Source organism: Halyomorpha halys, unplaced genomic scaffold (genome assembly GCF_000696795.3).
Source record: "Halyomorpha halys isolate HHAL.00 unplaced genomic scaffold, Hhal_1.1 Scaffold327.1, whole genome shotgun sequence".
Lineage (NCBI taxonomy): Eukaryota > Metazoa > Arthropoda > Insecta > Hemiptera > Pentatomidae > Halyomorpha > Halyomorpha halys.
The window spans coordinates 442848-459802 of record NW_027105022.1 but is presented as its reverse complement, the minus strand read 5'-3'; the positions used below and the strand labels follow the sequence as shown (position 1 = coordinate 459802).

Genomic DNA, 16955 nt, shown 5'->3' with positions numbered 1-16955 from the left:
TATCTTACTTTTTTACATTTTATACCCCTGTTATTTTACACTTATGTTTTTGTTTTCCTTATGTAACTATGTGTTTGTATCTTTTTTTAGCCCTGAAGAAGCCCTGCAACGTGGGGCGAAACGTTGGCTCATTAAAATAGTATATTTCTACTATTTGAGTTTTTTTGACCGCACCCGGACCATATTCCTTTCATCTTTACACACGGTCAATCAATAATCTTCCAGCATTTAAAAAAATGTTTGTATAAACAATTGTATATAATTTCTTTTTAATTTTATTTAATTACATTTAAAAATTTGTATTTACAATAATAAAATGTTAATGAGAAAATATAATCTTGTATTGACACTTACAAATCATTTGCTTGGTACCAATATAACTTTATACTATCCAGAAAGAAGTATAAATGAGACTTAAAACACTGAATGAACAAGAAGCAATCATTAAGACGAGATCTTAAGAGGAATTTTTTTTATTTGTATGAAGATCAGTGGAGTTGCGTGGATAGTAATAAAGCCAAATAAATAATAAGCCAATGGTTGGCTTGCTAATTTTTTCCCCCCACCCACTTTATTTATTTATACAATTACAATATATAACAAATATATGCATATACACGTTATTTTCCTTTTTTACCCATGGGTATGAATATGATAGAGTAAGGATTGGGATAGGGGTATTATTTTGGCACTTTGTCCCTTTTATAATTGCTATTTTCTATGGCAAGGCAGTTCCGGACTTTCTAGAAAATCATAGCTTTGTCTTTATAAGACTATAGTGCGCCCAGTCTTGCTGTATGGTTGTGAGACCTGGACTACCTCCCGGGCTTGTGAACAGGAACTCCTAGTCTTTGAAAGAAGAATCCTGAGATGTTTATATGGTGGTGTTCTCATCGGAGAAGAGTGAAAAAAGAGGAAAAACCAGGAGCTGTATACTATGTTTAAAGAGCCCGATATAGTTCAAATGATGAAAATTGCAAGAGTGAGATGGGAAGGACAAGTCGTTAGGATGGGCAGTGAGGATCCACCAAGACAATTACTGATGGAGCCACTTCAAGGAACCAGGAAAAGAGGAAGACCAAAGCTGCGATGGACTGGTGGTTTTTTTTTCAAAACCCCCTACAACATTTTAATGGTGTATTCATAAACAATGAATCTCCTTTTACTGTAGAACACCTACATTCTTAGTAGTCTTTTGGAGTATATTATTTTTGTTGTTAGTATTTATAAAAGTGTATAATGTGTTGGGGCACACATTATTTCTGAATTTAACAAACTTAAACCTAATAAAAACTTAATCCTAATACTACGCGACCTTACGTAGTGAGTTGCCAACGCACCGGAGGGGGGAGGGGCAGTTGTTAACGTGTTGAATAACGGATTCGTACAGTACTGAAGTGAATCGAAAAATTTGATGTGTCGTCGCTTGATGAACTCCGGTACGGTGGGCAACTCGAACAATTGATGCAGCTCCGATGCCTTCTTCCTCCTCCACGATGTTGTGCGTACGATTTTCCTCAACATCGAATCCTGAAAAGTTTGAAGAAGGCGCTGAGTTCCATCTGATATGTGGGTAAACAATGGTGCTCCATATAGTAGTGCTGGTCTCAGAATACGTTTGTATATCTGCAGCTTCAATCTCAATGAGAGAGCCGGAGAAGTGAGGAGGTGGTTGAGACGACATGACTTTCGTCTTACTGTTCTCGCCTTCTGATATAAATGGGCAGAGAGCTTAAGATGACGGTCTAGCTTTACGCCCAAATATACGATAGAGTTGGAAGGTGACCTCACCGTATTATTCACATGGACAGTCTTCGGCAGTCTTGATCTCTTGTGCGTTGTATGCGCGAACACAACACAGTCCGTTTTGGCTGCATTGACTGAGATGTTCAAGTAGCCTAACTTTTGAACAATCTCAGAGCATACTTCAGCCTGATGTAGAGCTGTCTCGGCGTTCATACTGCTGCTGTAGATGGCAATGTCGTCAGCGTAAGCAACGACCGTTGTCTTCTTGTAAGTTCTTCATCTTCACATCAGCAGTATAAATTGAAAACAAGTCTGGCGAGAGGACTGCTCCTTGAGGCACTCCGCAAGTCAGTGGGATAGATGTTGAGTGTTCTTCACGAACCCACACAGCGATGGTCCTGCTATTTATAAATGAGGCGATCACGCTGTAGAGCTGTTCCGGGCACTCTAGGTCCACGAGCTTACGACATAGAATGTCGTGAGACACGGAGTCGAATGCCTTTGTGCAGTCGATGGATATCATGGCCATTGCCTCATTTCGGTTGAAGGTAGTATTTACCTCAGTCTGGAGTTTCATTAAGTGATGCTCTGTGCTGAGCCGAGCTTGGAAGCCAGTCTGTTCAAAAGGAATTACGGAGTGTTCATCGCAGAATTCCCGAAGGTAATTAAGAATGATCTTTTCGTAAACCTTGCCGAGATGAGGCAACAGACTGATGGGCCTGTAGTGATCCGCCTCCGATACAAACTTATTCGGCTTAAGGAGTGGAAACAAGATGACTGATGGTGTTGCTGCTGATGCAACAAATATGCTGGGGCTTCGGAATTGCGGCTTAGAATGGCGGCTGCAAGAGACCGAGACAATTGGCGGAAGCTGCTGGAGGAGGCAAGGATTCGACACTGGATTGTATAGCTACACTAGTAGTAGTAGTGCCTTTTATAATAGGGAGTTGGTTACTACTGAAAAGAAAGGGTATATCTATTTAATATCCATTAGTACTTTAAGCTATAGAAATAAAACAAGGATATTTTATATGAATTAAGAAAAATAACTTTGTTAAATAATTATTGTATTAAAAATAAATGAAGAATAAATTTTATTATAAATAAAAAAAAAAAAAACTATATACTTTTTTTTTAAGTAACGAAAAACAAATATTTTGTGAAGTTATTCAGGCAAACATCATTTAATTATTAATTATCAAGAATTTAATCATTATAAACTACCTTTGATTGCGTTTAACGGGCTTATATTTGAGTACTTATAGATATTTACACATCTGTCAGGTGGTTGTTATAAATGGTTCTCACTCCAATTTAAGATGTGAGGAATTTAAACCAGAAGGCCTCGACAGTGCATTAGAAGTAAGGATCATACAAGTTAGGTAGGTGGATAGATAGATGGAGATGAATGGACTGGGTGAGTCTAATGGGTGCGAGCAGTATGTACGCCAAGGATGGAATCTTCGTTCTGCACGGTTTGAGCCTGCAGAAGAATGTAAGTCCGTCGGGTACGAGCTTAAGTTATCCCTGTTACATCGCTACACATTATTTAGTTGCTGAGAAATCGAAAGTTTCTCAAATTGAGCGAACATTTCTAGCACAAAATGAACTTCCGGTGCCATTTACCAGGAATAGTTTAGTGGCTACTTTTCAACATTTAATGTTATGTCTGGTGTTAAGTTTAGTTTTTCCCATTGTGGGTGGCATTGGTTTATTCCATGTAGCTGAAAATTAATTACTTATATTCTATTTGTTACTGCTATGATTTATTAAATTAAATATATGCGATTTACTAATATTAATATATATATATAATATTACTAATACTATACTATAAATATATCTGTTGTACATTTTTGTTGATTGATTTTAAATATTTATGGATGTAACATATTTTTGCATAGTCTGTTACTTTGAATATAAAAGTATAAATAATAATTTGATCTGTGTCTGAATCTTTGAACAATATTTCTCGTTGTTTTTTGTGTGTCAGACATTCTAGTATAATATGTTTACGGATCTCGTTACCATTAAAGATTTCGCATTGAAAGGTTTCAGTTATGTCCACCTTGTGCAGATAATTATTGCAAATTGCATTATTCGTCTTAAGTCTAAAATAAGTTGGGATGTCTTTCCCTATGTTTGGTAGTGAGAACCACGGTTTTCGAATGATATGAGGAAATGTATTTGTATAGGACTGCCCGATGGGGTTGTATCGATTGTTTTTCTATCTGATCTAATTTAATCATTTTATAATAATTGGTGTAAGGCAACTTAGTGTCAACAGGCTGACACTAATGGCTAATTTAGCCATTTTATCATCTGCCTCGTTATGTGGAATCCCTGCGTGACCCTTAGTACACTTAAATATTATTTTTTTATTTCCTTTTATTGCTTGATAATGTTTTTTTTTTATCATTTCCACTTAGTTATTACTGATATTTTTGGTAATATTATTATTTAGTGATAATAATAAACTCATACAATCTGTTAAAACTACAAAATTGTATTCTGTGAATTGATTGATGTATTTGAGTGCTTTTAAGATGGTACATATATAATTCAGCAGTACGAGATGAGGTTCTATTAATATATGTATATGATCGTAGGTACTATTTAGTCTATGTTAAAATTGAATTATTTTCAAATAATAAATTTAGTCAGGAAATAAGAAAAAGTTTTACAAAATATGACGAGTTCGTGAACCTATAAAATTGTATTGCGATTGATTTAAGTTGGCAGACATTCATACTCGTAATTTCAGTCTATGGTGGTGATGGTACTTAAGGCTTATGTTATCAAAAACATTTTTCAGTTTCTTCTTTCGGCCTATAACTTCAAAAACTCCTATATTATCACAAAAGGAATTAATACATGTTGGAATCATCTCAGGAGTTTCGTCCTATATAACGACATAACCAGTTGTTCAGAAAAGTGGCGGTTGATTTTTTTATCTAAACCTATGTAAAATGGGGTCTCTGTCAAGAAACAAAGCCTCCATTTTTTTTAGAAAATTAAAAATTCTTTTAGCAATGATAAGGATTATGCATATTTTGTAAAATTCTTAAAATATTAAATCAGAAATGTAATTGAAAATTATAAAAATAGTAGAAATATTGGAAGACTTGTCTTAAATAAAACGAAGGTTGGTTGGTATTAATTTTATATTCACATAAATATGAACGTTTAATTAATGATGCAAAAAAAAAAATTAGTGTTTTGAGGTTGATTAATGATTTTGCATCATAAATATATAGTTATGTATTTGCATATTCTAGCATCTTCCCTGATGCTAAAGTAGCATTATAATATTAAGATTGATTAATCAACTGAAGAAATATCAAGTGCACCATTTCTGAATGAAGTTACTCAAATTAAATTAAATTACAGTTAGAAGCTAAATGGCACCATAGGATCTGTTATCAATGTGGTTAATTTGAGGTAGACATGCTACCCTCAAATGTGGTTTTCAAGACTTCCTTTCTTAAGGTATAAAAGCTTGGACTCTTTAGATAAGTTCCATTCTCTCTTCAACGGTTTGTAATTAATCACACACCCATCACTTATAAATTGAAAGGTAAAAATTTTAGTGATATTATTTTGTAAATATTATTCAACTTAAATGTAACAATAAAAAAGCTGCTCACCAAGCTTCCTATTACTTAATGATTGACAAAAGAAGTAATTATTTTTTTAAAAGTTGCATGGTCAGTTTCAATTGATCGATAATTTGTTTAATTTTTTTTGTTAATAATGGATTGAATTTTTTTATTTTATATTATATTTAATGACAATTTTATCTGGTTAATTTAAAAAAATAATAGTATGTTCATATTTCTAGGAACGAATATTAGTTGGTTTTAAAGGGCATAAATTGAATCTAAAACAAAAGGGTATTTTATTTATAAATAATAGCATTTATTTATATATAATAGACATTTTCAAAATAATAAAAAACATTAATAGATGGATTTTATATGTTTTAGAAGTTGATTTATGTAAACTAGTTTTTCCAATTACAACTGCTGAGTATGATTTCAGTAGTTGAATATATATTTAAAACTTGGAAAATCGTTGCTAGACTGCGTGTAATTAATGAAAGGAAGATGGCCAGGGTGTGGTAAAAATAACTCAAATAATAACTACTAAACTATTTATTACGAGGCATTGTTACACCCCACTTTGCAGAGCTTCATCAGGGCTAAAAAATATACAAACAACTAAAATTATAAACAGAGTAAGAGGATAAGATAAAATAAAATAAATATGAACTAAAGTATGGCTGAAAATTATGTGAAAATTCATATGAAAATGAACAAAAATTTATATAAAAGAAAATAAATAAATTTATGCATTCATTTCATGATTGCATATTCTATATAACAATTTACTTTGTTCAATTCTGTATAAATTTTCACATATTTTTAGCCACACTTCACATTTATTTTATATTATCTTACTCTGTTACATAATTTTAGTTATTTGTATCTTTTTTAGCCTTGGAAAGTGGATCGAAACATTGTCGCACAATAAATATTTTATTTACTATTCGAGTTATTTTAACTGTACCCAAACCATTTTCCTTTTATGAATTTAAAACTTGATACTCCCACATGTTTTTGGTTGCTAATAATAAATTTTAACTAAATGTTTAGTTTTTCTTTTGTCTCTACCCAAAAATAAATTAAAATTACATGTTATTTTTTCTTCTTGAATTGTGAGCTTGTTGAAAAAAACAATATTTTTTTTACATATTTCTAACTTTATATTTGAATCTCTAATATTTTATACATCTAACTACTAGTAAATAAAGAGGTTAGGAGTATAGAAAATGATATATACAGAAATATAAATTAATCAAGAAGTTTTATTGTGAAAAAATAGACAATCTTTTCCTCCAAAAATTGAACTAAAAAAAATAATACACTTTACAACTATTTTTTGAAACCTGTGCACCTTGCGTACAAAGGTTTCAGAATTATTGTGAAAAATATTAACTTTTGCATCATTTATCTATGGGTTAAATAGGATCTTGTGCATTTTCTTTCTGCAGTACCTGATATCATTTTGAAAAATTGTTGTTTGCTGTAATATTGCTCAGGCACATCTTTTACTATATATATTTCTATTTTTTTTTTAATTAAAAAAAAATTAGAAATATATAAATAAATAATTCTATGTGACCACAACAGACCCCGGAATCACTTTGCTTTCGTGTGGCCCCATGTTGGCATGACCGAACACATCGCACTCAATGATTATAAAATATAAAATTATTTAAAATATCATATTTGGTAGGAAAATATAGTATTTTATTGTTACCAATAGAAATCCTAAAAGTTCTTTATTCTTAAACATTAATTCTTAACAATGATTAAATAATCCTAGGTAGTTTTTTTTGCTAGTGAAGTTCTGGTGCTATTAAAAGTATTTTAATAGCATAATTTGAATTTCTTACAAGATTTTAAAACAAAAAAAGATTTGATAATTCTTCCCATTCATTTACAGAGCAGGATGTCAGCTAAAAATCTACTAAATTTATATGATCGACCAACAGAGCCTGTTTTCGTTCCTAAGGGTGACAATGAAGTCTTTGTTATTCCTGAAGAATATCTTGTAAGTTTATCACATAACATGAACTTCTTTTTTTTTTTTAAACTTTAAATTACTTAATTTCTGTATGATCTGCAGACTGACCGTTTCAAGCCTTTGGGAACCGGCCTTACAGACAGAGTGGGAGGAGGAGCCAAGAAGATACCAGTGAAGAAGATAACACTACCAGACCTCAGCCTCCCGATGCAGCTGGACCGAAGGGCCAACTTCTCTCACTTCATTCCATCTCATCGAAGAATGGCTGCCAGGCTAATAGAGGTTTTCATGGGTACGCCATTCCTTTTCAAGAAATTTGAAATCTGCCTCTGCATGATTTCCAAGATCTTAATTAAATTATTTTTAATACTTAAACTTTATGTTTCAGGGATGAGGAATTTAGAAGACTTTGAATCAGCAGCTGTCTACACTAGGGACCGCCTCAACCCTTATTTATATATCTATGCATTGTCTGTAGCAATATATCATCGACCTGATACAAAACATTTAAGTGTACCTTCCCTTGCAGAAGTATTTCCAGACAAGTTTATGGATAAAAGTCTTTTTGCAAGAGCTAGGGAAGAGTCTAATCTTGTGGAAATTGAAGAGAGGGTATAGGCACCTAAGCATTATTGAGGTTTAGCAATAGTCTAATTGGTAAAAACTGCTTATACATCTTGTGTCTTTCTAGGAACCTTTAGAAATTCCCAGAGATTACACAGCTTCTGATCTAGACCATGAACATCGCGTGGCCTACTTTAGGGAAGATCTGGGCATAAATCTTCATCATTGGCATTGGCACTTGGTTTATCCACATGATGGACCACGGTCAATAGTGGAAAAGGACAGACGTGGCGAACTCTTCTACTACATGCACCAACAAGTCTTAGCAAGGTAAGACTTGCAAATAGAAGAGATAATCTATTTCAGGTTTACATTAATTTACATAACATTACTCATAAATGACTTTGAATGGATTTCTAGATTTAATATGGAAAGGTTTTGTAACAACTTGGCACGTGTTAAGCGCTTCATCAACTGGAGAGAACCAATAGAAGAAGGTTATTTTCCTAAGTTGGACAGTTTAGTAGCCAGCAGAAACTGGCCACCGAGATTCAACAATACAAAACTCAGCGTAAGTCCAAACTATGAATTCATAAGATAAAAATAACCAATTTATTTTATATTTCATGCCACAGAAGGAATAAATAAATTCATTCAATCAAAGAAGTCAAAGTGATTTTTAAAATGTTATTATAATAGCATTGCAGTGTATAACAAAGTCATTTTTTCCATAAACCAAACATGAATATTTGATATATGTATATATAGTTGACCGTAAAGACTTAAATATAAGTAGATGGTCAGGGTTGCGGTCAAAAAAAGAAGAAGAAATAGTTTAAAACTATTTTAATGTCCGATGTTTCGCCCCACTTTGCAGGGCTTCATCAGGGCTGTTCAAAGCGAACGGTTGAACAGGAACAGGCTGGTCAACCGTTTGCTTTGAACAGCCCTGATGAAGCCCTGCAAAGTAGGGCGAAACGTCGGACATTAAAATAGTTTTAAACTATTTCTTCTTCTTTTTTTTACCGCAACCCTGATCATCTACTTATATTTATATGAATATTTGATATTTTACATTTATTTATAAGAAATTAAAATATACTTTTTCGCCACATTAACTAATATAAAACATGGAAGAACCTAGTTAAAATTACCATTCATTAAATATAAAGAAACCTCCTGGAATAAGGAAATTCTTCGTATACTTAATTAACAGTCAAGAACAAACACACAATTTTAAAAATAATGCTAGTTTAAATCAATAAGATATTACTGATATAACAATAAAACAATTTTATCATTTAAATAATTTTACTTATCTAATGTATTAGTACTACTGCATTATGAAACTGATTTATGGTAAATTCAATTTGTATTATATAAGTGGTAATTGAGAATACTGATGTTAAAAAAACAACAATCATGCTATTAACATTATTTTATAATTTAATTTCAGGATATTTACAGAGAGATAGATAACATGAAATTTGATATCCAAGATTTGGAACGGTGGAGAGACAGGGTTTTTGCTGCAATTCACAGTGGAACAGTTGTCGATGTAATACTTCAGACCTTATGCTAAATTACTATATTATGAATGAACTAATACAGATTCATAGCTAAAATTGTTTTTAGGGAGACGGTAAATTTGTAGAGCTTTCAGAGTCTCGGGGCATAGATATATTGGGGAACATTTTGGAATCAAGTATGTTATCAGTAAACAGGAATATGTATGGTGACATTCACAACCTTGGTCATGTTGCGATTGCTCTATGTCATGATCCAGAAGGAAAACATTTGGTAGGAATAAGTAAATTCAAAAAATGCATTAAATATTTTCATTTTGAAGTACTTATAAAAATTTTAATTACAGGAAACATTTAGTATAATGGGAGATACTGCTACAGCTATGAGGGATCCAATATTTTATAGATGGCATGGCTTTATTGATGACTTATGCCAGGAACATAAAAACACACTTCCACGTTATAGCACACAACAGGTTAGATGTCATTCAATACTTAATGTAATTAATTTATTTCATATATCATCAATTATATAAATATAAAGTAAATTGATTTTTCAGCTTGATTACTCAGGAATTAGAGTATCATCTATAGAGATCCAAACTGATAAAACACCCATAAAAAATAAACTATTTACATTCTGGCAACAGAGCGATGTAGATTTATCCCGTGGCCTCGACTTTACACCAAGAGGACCTGTCTTGGCAAGGTTCACACATCTTCAGCATAGACCATTCAGTTATAAAATCATGGTTAGTTAAGATGAAACTTGATGTTTGTCTTAAAGTAATCTTTAATACTAAATGATTCACAATTACAGGTCGAAAATAGTGGCTCAGCAAGAATGGGAACTTGCAGAATTTTCATGGCACCCAAGTTCGATGAAAGAGGTCTTCCAATGTTACTCAGGGATCAGAAGAATTTCTTTGTTGAACTAGACAAGTTCACAGTCAATCGTGAGTTTAATTTGGTACTATTACATGTTTAAATAGAATTAACTAACTTAGAAAAAGTTATATAATAGTTTTTATTATATAATTTATTTATTGATATTTAAAATTGTATACAAGTAAATGTGATACGAGTTATATTACAATGACATGATACAGTTTTGCGGAGAATCTACCCATTGATTGAACTTCAATAACATTTCTTGAGTAGAAGATCTTGAGGCATCTTCTTTTCAGATGCCCAGAAGGATTATCATGAAATGAAAGAAGCAAGAAACAAGTGGGTCTGGATGGTTAGGGGGTTTTTATCATGTAAGGATAAATATTTGGCCAAATCTGCAACATATAGAAAATTAAATGACCTGATAAATTACTTGATTTGGGGCAAAATAAGGAGAATTAATGATTTTATCTAGTAAGAGGAGAAGATAGTTGGGGGTGCGGTCAAAGTGAAACACAAATAAGTTGGTGTAACCTATTTAATTGTGTCAACATTTCGGCTAGAGTTTCTAGCCTTCTTCAGGGCTAAGAACAGAACAAGATAACAACCACAGTAAGTATAGAAAATAACAAAGAAAGTATAAACAGAATAACATAAAATGAATAATTTTACAATGGATTTTATCTTGTATTTTGGATAGTACAGACTGGTTACAAGAGAAATACAATGGCTTAATGGAGCCCAAAGGTCAACTCCTTAAGTCCAAAAAAAGGCCTTATTATGGTCATATAGATGTATATTTTAAGATTAGTTGGAAGTTTAGATCATTTGTGTCGAAAGCGTACTAAGTCTGAATTGATGAGCAGTTGTCTGTCTTTTCAGTTTTGTATGAGGACATAAAATTAGTTATTTATTTAGATGTAGTCCTAGATAGTGAATCTATTTGACAGGAATAAGTGGTGTATTACTAAAAGATACAGTAGGGTAGGAAGTGATAGGTTTACGATGAAGGCTAAAGGTGATTTGATGGGTTTTATTTTAATCTGTCAGTGAGACAGGAATGGATAATGAGAAAGTAAGTAGGAGTTAGGAATTTACGGATCTTGTACAGCAGTCCCAGGTTCCAGACTTGATCGAAAGATGAAATTATAAATTATGATATATAATGCACAGACATATTTTTCTTGGGAATGTTCAAAAGAGGTGGAACTTTGTGGGTCTTCATTAGGTTTTTTGATATAAAAAAAAAGTTTATTTGATATTAAGATTATAAACTGTTCTTACATTACTTAGTACTGTAAAGAATGTAAATGAAGCTGATATTATCATTGTTATTCTATACAATATTTTTCTAGCTGCCAAAACCCGGGTTTTCTATACTTAAAGAACTAAATTCAATTCTTGGTTTCATAAACTAAATTTCCTCTAATCTGAAAATTAGTTTTCTTAAATTACATTACAAAATGTGGTATTTTAATTGATACCTGGGTCTACCCAAATCTAAGGTGAGGACCTAGCATTAATCAGAGAATAAATCGGCTAGTGCATAGAGTACTGTAAGGTTGTACAGTAAGTACAGTAAGGAGACTGGGATGAGTACTGTAAGGTTGATAAGCAAACTTTTTTGCCATACTATGCCAATTTTAAACCTTCCATGGGCTGCTATGGTTCATTTATATTCTAATATACTCAATAAAATATGAGATTGTAGATGCTCCAGTAATAAGGTATATCTAAAGGCTTATGCAATACTAATTTATGATAAAACTATAAACATAAATAAATTCAACAATGTAATAATAATCTTCTCAATCAAATAGTGAAAAGTGGTAAAAACACACTTACAAGAAAATCCACCGAGTCTTCAGTAACCATTCCTTTCGAGAAGACATTTAGAAATTTGGACAACCAGAGGCCTGCAGGTGGAGTCCAGTTGGAACAGTTCAACTACTGTGGTTGTGGTTGGCCACATCATATGCTCATATGCAAAGGTACTTCAGAGGGATACGCTTGTCAACTATTCATCATGATATCAGACTACAATCAGGATAGGGTGAGGTTGTTTTTCTTAAGATATATTTAGCAAAATATCAACAAGAATCAGCATAATAATAAGGGTGTTTAAACAATATATTATTCATAAGATCATGAATTAATGTTCATGTCATGCAATCAGGTGGAGGATAAGAGCAGCAGTCAAAGAGGAAGCCAATGTGCTGATGCAGTCAGCTACTGTGGCATTAGGAACAAGCTGTACCCAGACAAGAGGTCAATGGGATATCCATTTGACAGGCAGCCCAGGGAAGGAGTGGATACCATCCAAGAATTCTTGACACCCAACATGAGAGTGGTGGATGTCGCCATTCACCACTCCAACACGACTGTCAGGCCTGGAGTTGTCTTAGAAGATAGCAAGGCATAACAACATTCATCAAAACACTGAATCATCCTATGAACATGACAAAATAAATGTTATTTTAAAGTAATGTCCTCTCAATATTTACGCCTTAAAAAAAATTATATACATACATTACTATTATATTAGGTCAAAAATTCATAGCTCCTGGATTTTTTTTATGATAGTTTTACTACCCGGTCACAGATCTTGGCCTTCTTCAACCACTTCCTCTAGTCATTACGGTCTTATGCCAGTGCTATCCAATTCCTAACTCCTTCCTTCCTAGGAATAACTCCTTTAAATAATAACAATAAGTGAACTGTCAGATTCAGACTGCAGGCCAGCTATAGACGTAATAGTTATTTTGTGTTATATCTTGGGGATCAATTTAGGGATACACTCGGCTAGTATTAAGGGGATACCTGACCCTTCCTTGGGATTGTGGGTAAACCTTATTTCAGCATGAATGGCGATGTCACCTTTTTGTAAAACTCTGAATAAAGAAAATTATTCAAGCTAATGATAAGAGTTAAATGTTTATCCTCCATACACCCTATCCTAGAAAGGGCTTGGGCCTTTCTAAAAATTAAGGATTCGATTGTTTATAATAAATATCCAAAATATAGATATAATACACATATATTATCAACAATATGTACAAGAAATATATTAAAACATAAGTAGAAAAATGAATACAATTTAAAAATATTGTGGATTATTCTCGATTTCTGATACTAATGATTTAATAACTTCTGGCATCATTTGATTATCAGGAACATTGTAACTTAAATAAACAGGTTTATGAAGTTTTTTAGCAATTTTTGAAACAAAACTTTTAGAAATACCATCAGGAGAATTTCCAAACAAATGTGTACTAAGAGGCATGTCACTGAATTTACTTTGTAATCCTAAACACAAATCACTGAAATGTCTCTGTTCCTTGAGTCCTATCCAGATTAAAACTGACTGTTCCATTTTCAACACTGAAAATTTAATGTCTGTATTAAACACTGTTTTGGAAAATTCATGTGTTGTAAAAGAAGAAGGCACTTCTTCAATCATGTTTGGTTGTTTAATTTTATCCAACATTTTATCTGAAAATCATAATAAAAACATATTAAAATTTAAAAATGGGAGATAAAACTGAAGTAAGAAGAATGAAAGCAAACATTGTGTTTTAACTTCTTCCTTGTTTTGAACAAATACTATGAATTTAGAATAAATATAATGTATTCTGTTACAAATACAATGAACATTCATACATTGTCTTATTTGTAAAACAAAATAAAAATTGCATTAGCATTCCAGAATGGTTCTGTTTATATTTACTTCAATCTAAAGTTTAATTAAATAATATAACAAAGAATAATTTATATACCTCACCAATATTTTTGTTTTTTTAAGTGAGATATCTTATAAAATAATCCAAAAGACAATTATAGTAAAAATAGCACAGTACAAGCACAAAAAACGATCAACATTTAAATTATTATTATGTCATGGGAACGACTCTAGAACGTGGAGGTTACAATCATGGTTATATTTACGCTCTGTCAGTTCAGTTTCAAACCACGTGTGTTGTCGGCATCTTTCTTATTGTTGTTGACAGTAGTCAGTGCACTATAGTGGTGATGATTTGTCTAATATTTAGGACATGATGTCTGTTAATAAGCTGTGTGGTAAATCTCCTGAGGAGTTCGAGTATACTGTGAGGCAAATACATAAAGGATTCTTTAAACTATCAGATTTCTCACATACAAATCCTGATTCGCTTAAAGTGTTTATTGAGACAAATCCAAAGGTGCATACAATTATAATTGTGTATTAATAATAAAAAAAGTTTTTTTATCAAACTAATTTAATTTACATTATTATCTCCCTAAAATTGTGCTATTTTTTTAAGTTTTGAAACGCAGTATTTGAAATTTTCATAAGGTCGATTACTAGTTTTCTATTTTCAATGTTATAGAACTTTCCAGCCATAATATTGTTATTAACATGTTCACTGGAGTCATGTGATTCTTGTCTTTGTTCTTGGCAGTATTTTTTCACTAATTATTAATCTTTTACTATCAATAATTATTACGGTTTTTGTTTTAAACTCTTTTGTAGATAAAAAGAAGAAATAGATTAAAAAAACTTATATTTACATTGTTTTTATTATTTACTTTGATTCTTTTATGTGTATTTAAAAATTATATGTGTTTATAATGTTGAATATTTTGCCCTGCATTATCTTCCTCAGTCAGGGCTGTTCAATTTCACCTAAATTTTTTCCAGAATGAAGTTTGACTATGAGTATGAGAGCTGGGACTATAACGAAAGTTACTGAAGAATACCTAGGTTTTAGGCTGTCTAATTGCGTTCGTGGCATGTTTCTGGATGTTAAAATTTTGTGTTATGTAATCAATTTCTTATCTTACGGAAAGATATTGGATTCTCTTCTGGAGTGGTGAACTCAAGAGGGTATCATGTACATATGTGTTCGACATAGCAATGATTATAATTTTTCTGATTGGTAATTGTATTAAAAAAGACAATAGTAATTTTTTAGCCATTAGTAGAACATGGCCAACTTTAGTAATATAATACCTACATCACCAAAATTGATAAAGCCTTTTGGGTAGAGTACTTATGAGGAAATCATGAATTTTGATCAACAGTCATACTAGGAGGGTATGTGTTATGCATCACGCTTTCCTGCCATGTTATCACACCAAACAATTAAGGGTACAGATCCCCATATACCTCTGCTCTTGTCCATTCCATGAATGATAGAACCGAAGCTCATCTACCATTAATAACAGTGAATTGAACCCAGGAGTTACTGGTCTAGTGTCTTGCTTAGTATTTTTTAAGATTCTTTTATTTACTTATTATTTTATTGTTTTGTTCCAGGAATGGTCCAACAATTATTTGGAAAAATCTATTATTTACCTCTCAAGTCTTATTCTGAATCCTTTTCATACCAAAAGAATACTGTTTTTATTTGAGCCTTGTATTTTGGAAATTATCAGATATGCTTTAGCAAGTGAGGCACATTATCAAACCAAATGTGCAATGCTGAAAATAGTTTTTACATTCAAACCTGATCTTATCCAGTAAGATAACTTTATATAAATGTAAGTGTATTATTGATGTAACGTTGTTTGTAAATATGTTAATTTTCCAGCCAATTCTTGTCATTCTTTGATGAAAAAAATTCCCCATGGGTTTCGGAAAAACATGATTCAAACCAAGCTAAAAAGAAGAAATTTAGTGATTCTGAAGTTAGCGATATAGAAATAGTAGAAAGTTGTTGGATTTTTCTTAAAACACATGCTTCGTATTTTAAAACAAAATGGAACTGGGGAGATTTTATTGAAAAATTCCTCTCACATAATGATGACAAAGTGCACTGGTGAGTGTTATAATTTATTAAGTTTTAAGATGCAATAATGTAAATTTGAATTGGCAGAAAGTTATCTATAATTGTCATTTCTTTCTTTTATCTATGTCTAAAATCAACTAACTCTAGTGGCACTACAGTGCTTGAAAAGCCTAGTCTTTTCCCTCTCTATCCAATCCTTGGCTGATTTTCTCTACCTTCCTAACACCAAGGACTCTTAGATCCACTTTCCAAGTCCATTTTGTGCCTCATCTGCTATTTTATATCTTCTACTTTCGGCTTAACCATCCCCATTTTACTCCTTTTTCATGGTGAAGATCTCAGAAATCTCTCTAATAGTTCACTCTGTTGTGTCATCTCATTGGTTTTCTTAATTGAAGGGGTATCCTAATATTCCCTAATTCAAGGATTCCATTTTCTATACTCTTAAAGACTTGTTAATAATCTATGATATAAATTTAATAACGAAATATAATAAATAAATTTTAATGTTTTACATTCAGATATTCCCTTAAACCTTAGATTAATTAAATTATAACATTTTGTGAGTTGTTCTCAATCCTCCTACTGAACAATTTTGAGTAATCATTTTGTTTGTAAGAGGGGAAGTGCACATTTTCATTTACCATGATCTATCTTCATTTACCCCAGAGACCAGGGAGAAAATGAATACAATGAGAGAGAAAAAACAGTGGCAAACAACCTTGCATAGAGGACTCAAGATTTTTTTTACATTTTTGTAAGAATTGTTACATATTTCCAATTACTCAACTGGTTGTTTTCAAATACCCCAAATCATATTTAATTGATGCCAAACTTCCATAATGAATTCAAATTGGATTTACTAGTGTAA

At 32.0% G+C, this 16955-nt stretch overlaps 2 protein-coding genes and 1 non-coding gene across 3 annotated transcripts in view; 2 read left to right on the top strand and 1 right to left on the bottom strand.

Annotated features, from left to right (window-relative positions):
- The first annotated feature begins 5183 nt into the window (after nt 1–5183).
- Nucleotides 5184–12802, top strand: LOC106681325 (phenoloxidase 1). Its single transcript, XM_014421576.3, has 13 exons — nt 5184–5323; nt 7255–7362; nt 7438–7627; nt 7724–7947; nt 8027–8229; nt 8320–8470; nt 9356–9457; nt 9535–9699; nt 9773–9901; nt 9986–10177; nt 10246–10381; nt 12137–12369; nt 12493–12802. Exons 2-13 carry the CDS (start codon nt 7261–7263, stop codon nt 12736–12738), a joined length of 2073 nt encoding a protein of 690 aa, XP_014277062.1. The 5' UTR covers nt 5184–5323; nt 7255–7260; the 3' UTR covers nt 12739–12802.
- A 533-nt stretch (nt 12803–13335) lies between these two features.
- LOC112210379 (uncharacterized) lies at nt 13336–14240 on the bottom strand. Its single transcript, XR_010843483.1, has 2 exons — nt 14093–14240; nt 13336–13808 (listed from the first exon to the last, which is right to left on the bottom strand). It is a non-coding gene; the product is annotated as an uncharacterized protein (transcript).
- A 3-nt stretch (nt 14241–14243) lies between these two features.
- The window catches only part of LOC106681324 (midasin), a 416397-nt gene continuing 413685 nt past the window's right edge, over nt 14244–16955 (top strand). Inside the window, exons 1-3 of the mRNA XM_067047592.1 lie at nt 14244–14515; nt 15613–15815; nt 15887–16114. Coding sequence (XP_066903693.1) covers nt 14369–14515; nt 15613–15815; nt 15887–16114 — 578 coding nt within the window. The 5' untranslated portion in view covers nt 14244–14368. The remainder of the gene's footprint in view (nt 14516–15612; nt 15816–15886; nt 16115–16955) is intronic.

What these genes read in the sequence shown, in the direction of transcription:
- LOC106681325 (XM_014421576.3), top strand. Translation starts at nt 7,261, where the DNA reads ATGTCAGCTAAAAATCTACTAAATTTATATGATCGACCAACAGAGCCT. An exon ending in TTGTGGAAATTGAAGAGAGG is followed by an intron (nt 7,948 to 8,026) that starts GTATAGGCACCT and finishes GTGTCTTTCTAG; the next exon opens with GAACCTTTAGAAATTCCCAG. An exon ending in TCAACAATACAAAACTCAGC is followed by an intron (nt 8,471 to 9,355) that starts GTAAGTCCAAAC and finishes ATTTAATTTCAG; the next exon opens with GATATTTACAGAGAGATAGA.